This window comes from Nelumbo lutea, chromosome 5, assembly GCF_056320005.1.
Source record: "Nelumbo lutea isolate HS-2025 chromosome 5, American lotus-T2T, whole genome shotgun sequence".
NCBI classification, from domain to species: domain Eukaryota; kingdom Viridiplantae; phylum Streptophyta; class Magnoliopsida; order Proteales; family Nelumbonaceae; genus Nelumbo; species Nelumbo lutea.
Genome location: NC_142688.1, coordinates 9,016,799 through 9,029,350, shown reverse-complemented (window position 1 = coordinate 9,029,350; position 12,552 = coordinate 9,016,799). Strand labels below are relative to the sequence as shown.

Below are 12,552 nucleotides of genomic sequence, written 5' to 3'. Positions count from 1 at the left end.
TTCCTAGTTGTCGCGAGGTGCCACATGTCACAATTTCACTGGAGGGCCAAATCTACCATCATCACTTAGGTCCATGCATGGTCGTCAATTGACACTAATAGGTGCAGTAGTTATCACTTTATCTATTTTTTTCCCTTGCTTACGCCCATGCATGGTGGTCAATTGACACTAATAGGTGCCAGTGCGGAATCAATTTTCTAAGTGGGTATAGGGGATGGACTGTCCGTTCTCCCTTGCGTAAGTGATGGGATACGAGAAATATCCCTCTGTGCAGCTAAAATGCCTTGCTCCAACTCTAAGTAAGGCTGCAATTTGGGTTGGGTTGGCTTGAATCCAACCTTAAAAAGTTGGAATGGGTTGGGTTGATTATCGGGTTGGGGTTGAAATTTATGAATTTGACTTTACTTCAAGTTGGATTAGAGTTGATCTCTCGGATAATCCAACCCAACATGAATCCAATTATATAGTATATATCATATATAAATATATGTTATATATGATATCATACATTGATTTGTTTATATGCATAATAGTTGTATAGCCCTTGTTACATGCTATCATTTATTTCTTTTAAGGTAATCACTTCACTTAATTTAATTGGAAATACCAAAACCTTAATAACATTTTTTTATGTTTTCTGAATATTTTATTCTTTATCTCCTCCTTGTTGTTTGCCACTCATAGCTTACTACTCATAAAAGATCTATTATAAGCTATAACTCATAATAAACTATAATCATTTCAAACATTTTTTTCTTTGAATTTTGTACTTAAAGAACCAATAAAAGCATCAACAAATAAATACTAATAAAACATAGTATTAATATATGCAATGAAAGTTGAGTTAAGATATGAGATTTAGAAGTTTCGTAGGAATTGGGTTAAGATTGAAGGAATTTAGTTAGGGTTAGGATAAATCAGATTGAATGTCGAATTGAGTTAGGGTTAGGATTGAGGGTTTAAATTTTAAAATTGGGCTAGGGTTGGGCTCAACCCAGCCTAATCTGGTCCGACTTGCAGCCCTATCTCCAAGTGTTCTTTGTGTTTGTACACCAATTTAAGATTTTTTTATTTGAAGAGATCCGTGATCCGTTGTGTATAGCCCCGGCCCGTGAACCAAAGAAGAATGTTGGACCCGGTAATTGCGGACCAAACCTCCAATCTGGAATAATCTTCAAATCGGATCACTTGTTTATCTACATCTCTCTCTTTGTTTGGCCGAGGCCCACCGGGTGGTCAATGTCAGAGAGTGGGTGGGTTGGAAAAAGGAAAAGTAATATGGTCCAAGTCCGACCTTTCAACGTTGGACGGTCGTCTTCTCTATTTCTAGAAGGTAGGGGTAAGTCAAGAGTCCGTAATCACACTCGTTGAACAACGAGTCCGCAATAACAGTCATGGGTAAATTGCAGATTAATATTCTGTATTTTGGGCTTAATTCTATTTTGATACCAAAGACAATGGTCATAATCTTTTTCCTCTAAAAATCAAAATTGAAAGATTTTTGGATTGGACATTTGGATTAGATGAAACCTGCTGGAAATTGCCTTTAAAGCCGATCGACTCAATTCGCATATGCTGTCAAAACGACCGTAGACTGAGAAGAACACTTGTGGGACAGGTGGTCAATAATATCATGCACTAATTTTGTGTTTTGTTAGTGGGCGGATTGTGTAATGCGTTTATACAAAGGCTTCCCCGGCCACAACCCACTAATGCATATATATACTTTATTTTATTATATAATACCAGCACCAGGCACCAGCATAGCGTAAAGGGTAAAGAAAGCACATCAAATTCCAAGTTTCACAAAATTATTAGATATGGATGTGTTGCTGTATCTATATTACTTTGTGTTGTTCTTCTTAGGCTTCCTTTTATTCTCCAAATTTCAATTCGGTAAGAAACGTAAACTCCCTCCGAGCCCTCTCACCTTACCCATAATCGGGCATCTCTACCTATTATTCAAGAAGCCACTCTACCGAACTCTAGCTCATATTTCAAACAAATATGGCCCGATTTCGTTCCTCAGATTGGGCTCCCGCCCTGTCCTCCTCGTCTCTTCCCCTTCCGCTGCCGAGGAATGCTTCACCACCAACGACATCCTCTTTGCCAACCGTCCTCGCCTCTTTGCTGGGAAATACATTGGTTACAACTATTCAAGCATCGTCTGGTCCCCGTATGGCAACCACTGGCGCAATCTCAGGCGCATCAGTACCATCGAGATCTTGTCCACCACTCGTCTTCAGATGTTTTCCCGATCCCGCACCAACGAGATTCGATCAATGATCCGACGGCTTGCTTCATCTGGTTCCAAGGTGGTGGATATGAAGTCGACGTTTTTTGAGTTGACGCTCAATGTGATGATGATGATGATCGCCGGAAAGCGATATTACGGAGAGAACGTGGGGGAGTTAGATAAAGCAAAACATTTCCAAGATTTAGTGACGGAGACGTTGTATCTAGCTGGTGCATCGCATATCGGAGATTACTTGCCGGCTTTAAGCTGGATTGGACTCAACGGATTGAAAAAGAGGATGATGAGGCTGCAACAAAAGAGGGACGAATTTATTCAGGAATTAATCGAAGAGCATAGGAGGATGAAGACGGATGACTCTTCCTCTTCGAACTCTGCTTCTGACTCTGGCGAAAGACAGACGATGATCGACGTTCTGTTGTCCCTCCAAAAAGCAGAGCCCGAATACTACACTGACAAGATCATCAAAGGCCTGGTTCTGGTAGTTTTCTTTTCCTCCCTCCCAAGTCCCACCCCACTCACTCACTCACTCGAACTGGAGATCTGGTACTCCGGTGCTCGCCACGAAGTCAATCACGGGCGAACACGGCGTGGCGAGCAGCAGAACCCTATCGAAGCGGGATCTGCTCCCGTACGGAAAATGTTCTCAATGCACGGTGGATGTGCATGTGAGTGTTTGCATTGTGAACATCTCCCGTACTTATTTGCCGAATCCAGATTTCGTTATTTTATTTTGTTTTTTCTAACCTTTTCCTTTTATCGTTATTTAGTATTTATTAAGAATAATTAATAATTAATAAATTACCACACATTTACGTCATCTCAAACGTCACACACACAAAGCAATAAGGTGTAATCGGGCCGAGCACGGCCTGGCATGACCCATGGCCCGAGCCCTCACAGGCCCGTGTTGTGCTATGCCCATGTGTCGTACCATGAGATGGGCTGATCCACCGTCGAGCCTTGGTCAGGCCAGCTTGTAGACCAGATCAAGCCATGTATTTTTTTTTATTTTGAAAAAATAATAAAATATATAAATTTATATATATATATATATATATATATAATTATTATATATAGGGCCATGCTAAGTCACGGGTGGCACAACCCACTCGGTCATACCATGTCGTGTCGGCCCATGGACTTGAAACCCTAGGCCCAATATGGTCCATATGATCATGTCGTGCCTAGCACAGCCCACAATCCAATGTGCCCAGTTGGACTGACTCAAAATTGTGTCATGCCAAAATGCATGATTTGTACCTCTAGGGGTGGGGGCATTGCAGACTTGCCTCTTACATCACACATATTTGTAGTATTTATGGTATCAATGGTATTCGAAAATCCAAATTCAAATTCGATATTCGACATAATCGAATCGAATTTGGATATCCTACTCATACTGAATAGTTTATCAGATTTGAATTCGGATATGTCCTGATTCGATTAAAAAAATATTCGAATTCGACCAATTATTTAATTCTTATATAATATAAAATATTTTTATATAATTTATATATAACAATTAAATTGTATAAATAATTTATAATATTTATATCAATAAAATATTTATTTTATATATTTATTAATTATCTAAAATAATTAATTAATCGAATTTGAATCAAATCGAATATTTGAATATTTAATCAAATTCGAATTCGAGTATTAATTTTCAATATCGGATATCGAATCAAATTTTCTGATTATATTCGAATTCAAATATTGTCTGATCCAATTCAAATTCAATCCATTTATACCCCTACCAGTATTCTTCACCTAGTTTGCATTACTAATAGTGGACACCACATGAGATCACACATATTTGCAGGACGATGACAAATGTTTGTGGTGTTTGTGACAAAGAGATTAGGCTCTATTTCATTTTATTGAGGAAGAAGATGATGAACAATGTGTTTTATTTTCAAGGATAATTTTAACATTTTTAAAATATTAAATCACACATAAATTCATTATGATATACATGACTGACTGTCCGTAAGTATTAAATTGTCATATTTCAAAAATTTAGGTATTAGATTATCATATTTTAAAGTTAGAAGACCAAATTATCACTCGGGCCAAACTACAAGATACTGATGAAGAATTTTCCCTAACACTTATTATTAATTACAGATTTCATACTTTGCGCATGGTAACACTTAGACCCCATCCCAACTTTAATTTTGGAAAAGGACCCACCACTCCCAACTTTAAGATTTCAGGATTTTAATTTGGGATAAAGACACATTTACAACTTTTTTTTCATGAAGATCAGAACATATCCCGTACTTGATATTATCATTTATGGAAAGATGTTTCTAGTGCACAGTTAGTGTGGGGCTTATTATGTGAGGAGAAAATTCAAATTTAAAATTGATAAAGTACAAGAAATATAGAAATTATAAATTAAAATTACAGATAATACAGAAAATACAACAAAATGAAAGTAAAGAGTAAAACTCAGCTAAAATATAGAAAACGGAAAATTGTAGGATGTACAAAAAGAATTTTCATTCTTTAGCATGCCTAGTTTCATTGTTTTGACATTTTCTTCTCTTAGCGGCTTCGACCCGGATGAATCGTACTGGACCATAGGCTTAGAGCTCATTTGCAGCCAATAAATGGATATGAATTTTTCATATTTAAATATTCTATTTATTATGTTTATCCGTCTCACAGGAAAATTTTTGTTTTTTGCTCTATTTTGTTATTGAAATTGCCATATCAGAAAAAAGCAAAATTAAAACAAAACCGTGTTCTAAATTAAGCATGAAAAGCTATTTTTTGTTTCAGTTTAAGAAATAAAAATACATACAACCAGAAAACGTTTTCTACGCTTTTGTTTTAAGAATAAAATTATTTTCAATCCAAATGGTTTTCATTTATTTCCAGAAGTCAACAAAAAAATAATAATTCACTTTAAAGACATCCCCCTTTAATATACTATCAAATGCATTCATCTGATAAAATTATTTATTTATTTATTTTTGGCTCCATGCGACTAGACAACAGCGATAACCCATCCCCAACCCTGGTGTAATTGATTTTTTTTTTTTTTTGCTCCATGCGACTACACAACAGCGATAGCCCATCCCCAACCTTGGCGTAAGGTGGCATTAGATCTCAAGTCTCTATTACAACCAGCGGAAGACCTTACCAGCAAAGTTAATTGGCATAATGAAGTTGATTGATTAGATAAGCCTGTCCAGAAAATCCTAATATTTCTCCTTACAGGCATTGCTATCAGCTGGAACCGACACATCTGCAGGAACTATGGAATGGGCAATGTCACTCTTGCTCAACAATCCAGACGTCCTCAAGAAGGCCCAGGACGAGGTAGACAATCATGTTGGACAAGGCCGATTGCTCGATGAATCCGATCTATCCAAGCTCCCCTATCTCCGCTGTATCATCAACGAAACACTTCGGATGTATCCAGCGGGCCCCCTGCTTGTACCCCATGAGTCATCAGAGGACTGTGTTATAGGAGGTTTCGACATCCCACGTGGCACCATGCTGCTAGTGAACTTGTGGGCCATACACAACGACCCTAAAATATGGGAGGAACCCGGAAAATTCAAACCAGAGAGATTTGAAGGGCTTGAAGGGCGAAGAGATGGGTTCAAGCTAATGCCGTTTGGATCGGGAAGGAGAGGTTGTCCCGGGGAGGGGTTGGCTGAGCGCGTGGTTGGGCTAGCTTTGGGCTCACTTATTCAGTGCTTCGAGTGGGAGAGGGTTGGTGACGACCTTGTGGACATGACCGAAGGAGATGGGGGACTCACCCTGCCCAAAGCCCAGGCCTTGAAAGCAAAGTGTAAGCCACGCCCAAAGATGATGAACCTTCTATCTCAACGTTGAAACCCTTCTCATCGCTTTCCCCTTATAATTGAATTTTATGGGCGTTCAGATGTAATTTCTTGTTATGTTACTTCTAGATTTTTCGTTATTATTTGTGAATTACTTGATAAACCCGAGATGAACCATACTTCAGAGGGAGCCAGACGATTTATGGTTGATAGAAGCTGGACTTCATTATATAATGCCGATACTTGATGTATGAGTGTCAATGGAGTCAAAAAGTCCAAGGCCGTTTGAATATTTTAGATTCTCGTGACTAGTTTGCCAAAACCGATCAGATTTTTTTTTTTATGGAAAAAAAAATCGATCAGATTTATACTTTGAAACATAGATATGTTTAATATATATTAGTGAGTGTATGCAAAGCAGCATGTAATAACTTTTTATGATGATGATAATAAGAATATATTTTCAAATTTTTTTACAATTTTATTCTTGTTTATTTTTATTTAACATGATAAATATATAATATTAGAGATGTGTCCAAATGTTTTCTACAATTATTTTTTGTACTTTTTATATTTTAATTTGATTTCATTCTTTTTAATTAATTTTTATTATTATTGAATTATGATATCAAGGGTTTACACATTTAACCTAAAAGGTTGAATTATTGACTTGCTACTAGATAGGAAAACAGCTCCGTTTCGTGTTGATTTTAAATTTGTATTTTATTTCTATCATCATTCTTTGGCACATTTATTTTTTTAAATATGGTCAATTAATATAAGAGTTAATACTCTAAATATAAACTTAGTGAGAGGAAATTGAAAGAAAAAAAAAATGTAGTGGTTCAAATTACATTTTATGCTCTCATAATTGGAGAGAATAAATTTAAAAATAGGGGTATTCTAATCAAGAAAAGGATTCAATGAATATTATTGGTAGTTATTATGTACCTTAAATATAAGAGTTAATGAGAAGGATTTGGATGAGAAAAATGATAGTTGTTCAAATTACATTTCCATCCTTACAATGAGAGGGGGACCAAATTAAAAATAAAAAAAAAGTTGGGGTATTTTAGTCAAACAAAAAATTCCATACTCCCATTCACACTTTTAATAGTAGTATAGATGGGGTCTTAAACTTTCTTTTCATAAATGTTGTTCATTTGGTTTATTATCTCAATTAATGCTTTTTTATTAAAATATAAATTTGCCCTTATGATAGCTCAAGATGAAGGGGTAAATTCTGTCCAATGAAAATTCCAAAAAATAAGACTCATTCACATTTTTATAAGTAGTATAGATAATGAAATCATATGCAGTTATAACCTTATTCAGTCTAGGATTTGAGTCTGACTAGCATATCTACATGCATACACATATGTGTAAATAATAAAAGAAATGATATAAATTTATGGTTATTTTGAATTCGATTATTAATACAATTCAATAACAGAACTAATCTGAATTTGACCCATATTCAATATGGATTTTTATATTGGACTCCTAATGATGATGAACAAAGTAACCAAATAAGAAATACTGATCTATTGGGTTCTTCAGGCTGGAGCTCGGTCCAAACCAAGGTTCAAAATATCAATATGCCCGATACGCCAGTACGGGGGCAGTTTAGGTCTCCTCTACCCCCTGAACTGGTCAGACCTGTGGGTGTATCAGAGGGATCTTGGAACGATACGTATTGACCTATACAGGCCAATACGTGTCGATACTTTGAACTTTGATCCAAACATAAGGTGAAAACCTAGAAGGCAAAGGCAGGTCAGAGAGCCTTGGTTGATATCCAAGGTAAATTAAAGGCAATAAATGCAATGTCCTTATCCAGTTGTGCCATACACACAGAGATGGTTCCAATTATTCGGATCAGTGGTCAGGCCAATTCAGATCACCAAGGAGCTCTTTGGTTCATTCTTGGGCCTGTTGTGGCACAGACCAAGGCCGTAAATATGGGGCCTCATCAATTACCTTTAACATAAGTTGTTCACTTAAGCATTTAAGTATTTTATTTTATAAAAGCTAGGCTTAGGCCTAGGCCAGACTTGAAGTATTAGGCTTAGGATTCACCATAAAATTTGTGGGCCGAGTGTGGGCTCAGGCCGAGGTTAAGGGTAATTTTATTTTAAAAAAAAAATCTATAATGAACTTGATTAGCCATTCATAGGTATTTTGGTCATGTAATGAAAATCCCTACAGAAAGTGAATTTTAGACAACAGAACTCACTAACAGAGGGATTTTTGGCGGTTTCTAAAAATCATGGTGAATATAAAAGAAATGTGTAATCATCATGGTGAGTTTTAGATAATATACCTAAATTTTTACACTTTGCACATAAATCAAGAGAAGTATAAGTATTATATATTACTAGAGCAAAATCGCACGTGTGCAATAACAATACATCATCTATGGTATTTGGACTTAAATTTTATGACCCACATGTAACTCAATTATACACACACATGTGCGTACGCTCAAGGTGTGCCATGCCATGTCAGCATGGTTCTCCTTTCTCCCCTATCATGTATCTATTTTATGGTTTTTTGAATTCTATTTTTTAAAATTGAATAAAATTATTCAAGTAACCAAGCAACTTTAAGTCTTTAAGACTTTTTTGGACTTTCATCTCTCCTCTTCCTCATTAACTCATTTGATCATCTATTAACTCTCTCTCTCTCTCTCTCCCTCCTCCAATAAATACTCCATTAATTCTCTCATCTCAATTACTCCATTAAATTGCTTAAAATTCATTTACTCTTTTTCCGACCTAGGCCCAAAGGTTAGGCTACATCAGCCCAACCCAACCCTCAAACAAATAACAATTTAAAAATTAGTTAATATAAATATCATAAATAGTTATAGAAAAGTGTAATTTAAAACCTAATAACTAAAATTTATAAAAAAAAAATTATTAAAGTTCATAAAAATATTAAAGTTTAGCAAGTTTTTGTCAAGAAACTATTAAAAATTAAGAAATTTATAAAAACTAGTAGTTCATAAATTAAAAATTAAAATGCATTTGAATGATATTTAAAAATATCTAAAATTAATAGTAAAAAGTAAAAAAAATATTAAAAGTAATAAAATAAACCATTTGAATTCTATATAAAAATTAATTAAAACAATAAAACAAATAATGACCCAAATAGAAATGTTATAAAACTCCTACTTAAGGTTGATCATTTATAACTTAGCTAAACCCAACTAGACCTATAAATTTCTAGGCTTAAGAAACAATTTTCTTCTAAGTTAAGCCTATCTCAGATTTGCATCAAGCCCATACATAATGCGGGCAATAGGGTTGTAAATGGATCATATTCAAACTGGATTTATTATTCCCAGGGAACATGCCTTGGTCAAACATCGGAACATCTCTCGTACTTGCATTTATTATTCATGGGGAGATGTTCCCAATACAAGGTGGGAAGTGGCTATAAGGTTGGTGTTAGGAGCACTCTCTGAGAAGCAAATCCCAACAAATATTACAAGGGCATAGAGGAGTAAATCAAGCTGACCCGCCTGTGGCCCAACACGAATTTGGACTGGCCAGGCCCGACACATTTGTGTGGGTCATGCTGGGGCTAGGGTTTTAGGTCTGCGAGCCAAGTTGGACCGGCACGACCCACTAGGTCATGCCGCCCATAGCCCATAGTACAGCCCAACATGGCCCATATATATATATATATAATATTAATAAAATAAACAATTGTTTTCAATTTTATTATACTGATTTATTTAATTATTGTATATATAAGCAATTGTGTACATCAAAATTCATATAAAATTAAAATTTTAAGTTTTTTTCAATTTTTTTAAATAAATAGCTTTGGCCCGATCCAAGGCCCAGCCCGGCCCATGGCATGGCATGGACCCACATGGGATTGGGCCGTGGGCCATACTGGGCTGATCCCCCAAGTTATCCCAGGGGAGCGCGACACAGCCCGAGACGGCCCGCGGGTCAGCATGGCACAGCCTGCACTTTGTGGGGGCCCAGTTTTACACCTCTAGGTGTTCATGGGACCTGTGTCAAAATTCAAACAACTCTAGGACTTTAGAATACCGTTGAACTCCTATGTTGATCAAAACCAACAATAAACAAAGGATCTTTCTAATTTTTTGTTTTGATATGAAAGAGATCCTAACAAACTAATCATTTTAAAAGCCAATTTTAATACTCAAAGAAGGTACCCCAGATTGAGTAGGTTTCACTATATAATGGAATGCCCTTCTTAAAGTAACAAAAGCAAGGTGAATGGAATTTACATTACAAAAGAAAAAAGGGTGAGAGTTGAAAAACTGCTAAAATCTCTTCTTGACAAGAAATTCGATGATTGTCACACATGATGAGCCCAAATCAACAATAAGTGTGAAATGAATTATGAAAGTACAAAACAGGGAAGGAATGAAGTAGAAATCTAGAAATGGTAGACAAAAAGAAATGATGAAAAGGAAAATGAAAGAGGAGTTTCTCTTATTTAATGATCTAAATTTGTAATTCAATAGCAAAAATGCTAAAGATAGAATACACACCTTCCTCTTGAAGACATGACCATTTGAGCAGAATCACAAAGAAAATCATATATCTTTCCAAGCTTCTCTTGGTTATCCACAATAATGACCCCCCTTGTGTACAACTCTGATGACAAGCTTGGGAAAATGAATGCTTGAGCCAAGATAGAAGTTTGTCTATATCTGAAATCCACAACAGTTGATGATGATAAATCCTTTTCCAAAATTTCAATCAATATGGAATCATAACCATTGGTTTCTTCAATATCATTTGCAAGGAAACTTTTGCCACCCAAGTTCATATCTTCTATGATCCTTTCCTGGTAATTGCTGATCCTCCCTACCTTAACAAAAAGTTAGAAATTACCACATGTATTAGTATCTCAATAATGGTATTTAGAGAAGAAAGAAGCCTTTAAGTGTCTGTGTTTCACAACCAGATAACTTGGAACTCCCAGCCTCCTGCATAAGCATACAAGCATCAAATATCATTACTACAACCATGGGATACTCAACACAAAACAGCCTTATTCCAGAACCACCTGGACAGCAGAATATGCGATTTTATTCTGCATTTTTCTCACAAATGACAATAGTGAAGTAGCTATATGCCTGTATCTTTCTTTCTACATATTGTGATCAACTTACCTGAGAATAATTATATGGTGGTTTACCAACAGATCTTCTTGACTTGTTACAATGCTTGACTTGCTTTTAATAGTTGAGAAATGAACTTCACTATGTTTACCCACCTCAAGTTTCTCTTTTGAAATCTTCACAAAAGAGTCCAGTGTTGGATGTATCTCCATTTGGAATTAGACAGATATCTTCAATACCAATTGATTTCTTTTTCCCAGAATTTGGACCATGTAGCCAAAGAACCACAATTGTGTACAAGCACTCCTCTTCCCCTTTGGAGTGCTTGTGCACTCCTCTCTTTCTTTCATCTCCAGGTTCATTTTGACAGTATCAACTTCCTGCACCAAAAGAAACAAAAGAAAAGTATCGGATGCATGGGTATTGATGAAGGAAGATTTGGCCCGACCTCTTTATTATGTGACACGTGGCAGAAACGACAGCTCGGCAAAAGGGGCCAAGCCTAGGTGGGAATAAGGGGACACACTTTGCCGAACTGACCCACCTTGTAACAGCTCGGGATATACTTCGCCGAACTGACCCTTGTAACAGCTCGGGATACACTTCGAACTGACCCACCTTGTAACAGCCCGGGATACACTTTGCCGAACTGACCCACCTTGTAACAGCTCGGGATACACTTCGCCGAACTGACCCACCTTGTAACAGTTCGGGATACCTCCGAGCTCAAGACCGCCTCGCTCAGCACTTCGCATCATCTTCTGGGCACCAAAGCCAAACAAGTCGTACCATGCCTGACACTAAGGAAGTCCGTGCCCGAGGGCGCCACGCCTGACTGACTTGGGATCTGACGTTTGGTAACAACACTCTAAACGGCCACTGACGCCGCCATCTCCAGTTAGACGGTTAGGCAGTGACAGTTCTGTCTCAGCAGAAGGGACGACGGCCGAGTTGACAAGCACAAGGGTAATCATACCCGACCTGACAAGGGCCTCGGGACGAGTACACGAAGTGACTATAAGAGACCCCTGCCCCCCGACAACGGAGGTATGCAAACTAGCGCTATCTGGTATTACCTTGCTTTTGAAGGATTCTAACTTGAGCTTCGGAGCCTCTACACCGGGTTCCCCCCGGAGCTTTCCCATCTCTTCCGTTTCAGGTCCCCTGCTACCCCGTTCGGAAGCAAGGCAGCGGACAGCTAAGACCAGCCGGATCGCGCTCCATCAGGTATGGATTAACAAGAATTTATAGATACGGGAGTATCTCAACAAGAACAGAAACATGCCTCCTCCTTTACAGCTAGGTTTGCTAGTCTGACATTTATATCATCTTCTTTCTTTTTTAGAGTTACATTAGTAATCTCAATCTTCTTTTCA

At 37.1% G+C, this 12,552-nt stretch overlaps 1 protein-coding gene across 1 annotated transcript; it reads left to right on the top strand.

Moving 5' to 3' along the window:
* Positions 1-1,577: 1,577 nt before the first annotated feature.
* Positions 1,578-6,352, top strand: LOC148850209 (cytochrome P450 81Q32-like). The gene is made up of 2 exons (XM_088942842.1): positions 1,578-2,735; positions 5,489-6,352. The coding sequence occupies exons 1-2, from the start codon at positions 1,821-1,823 to the stop codon at positions 6,110-6,112; spliced, it is 1,539 nt and encodes a 512-aa protein (XP_088798968.1). The 5' UTR covers positions 1,578-1,820; the 3' UTR covers positions 6,113-6,352.
* The last annotated feature ends 6,200 nt before the right edge of the window (positions 6,353-12,552 follow it).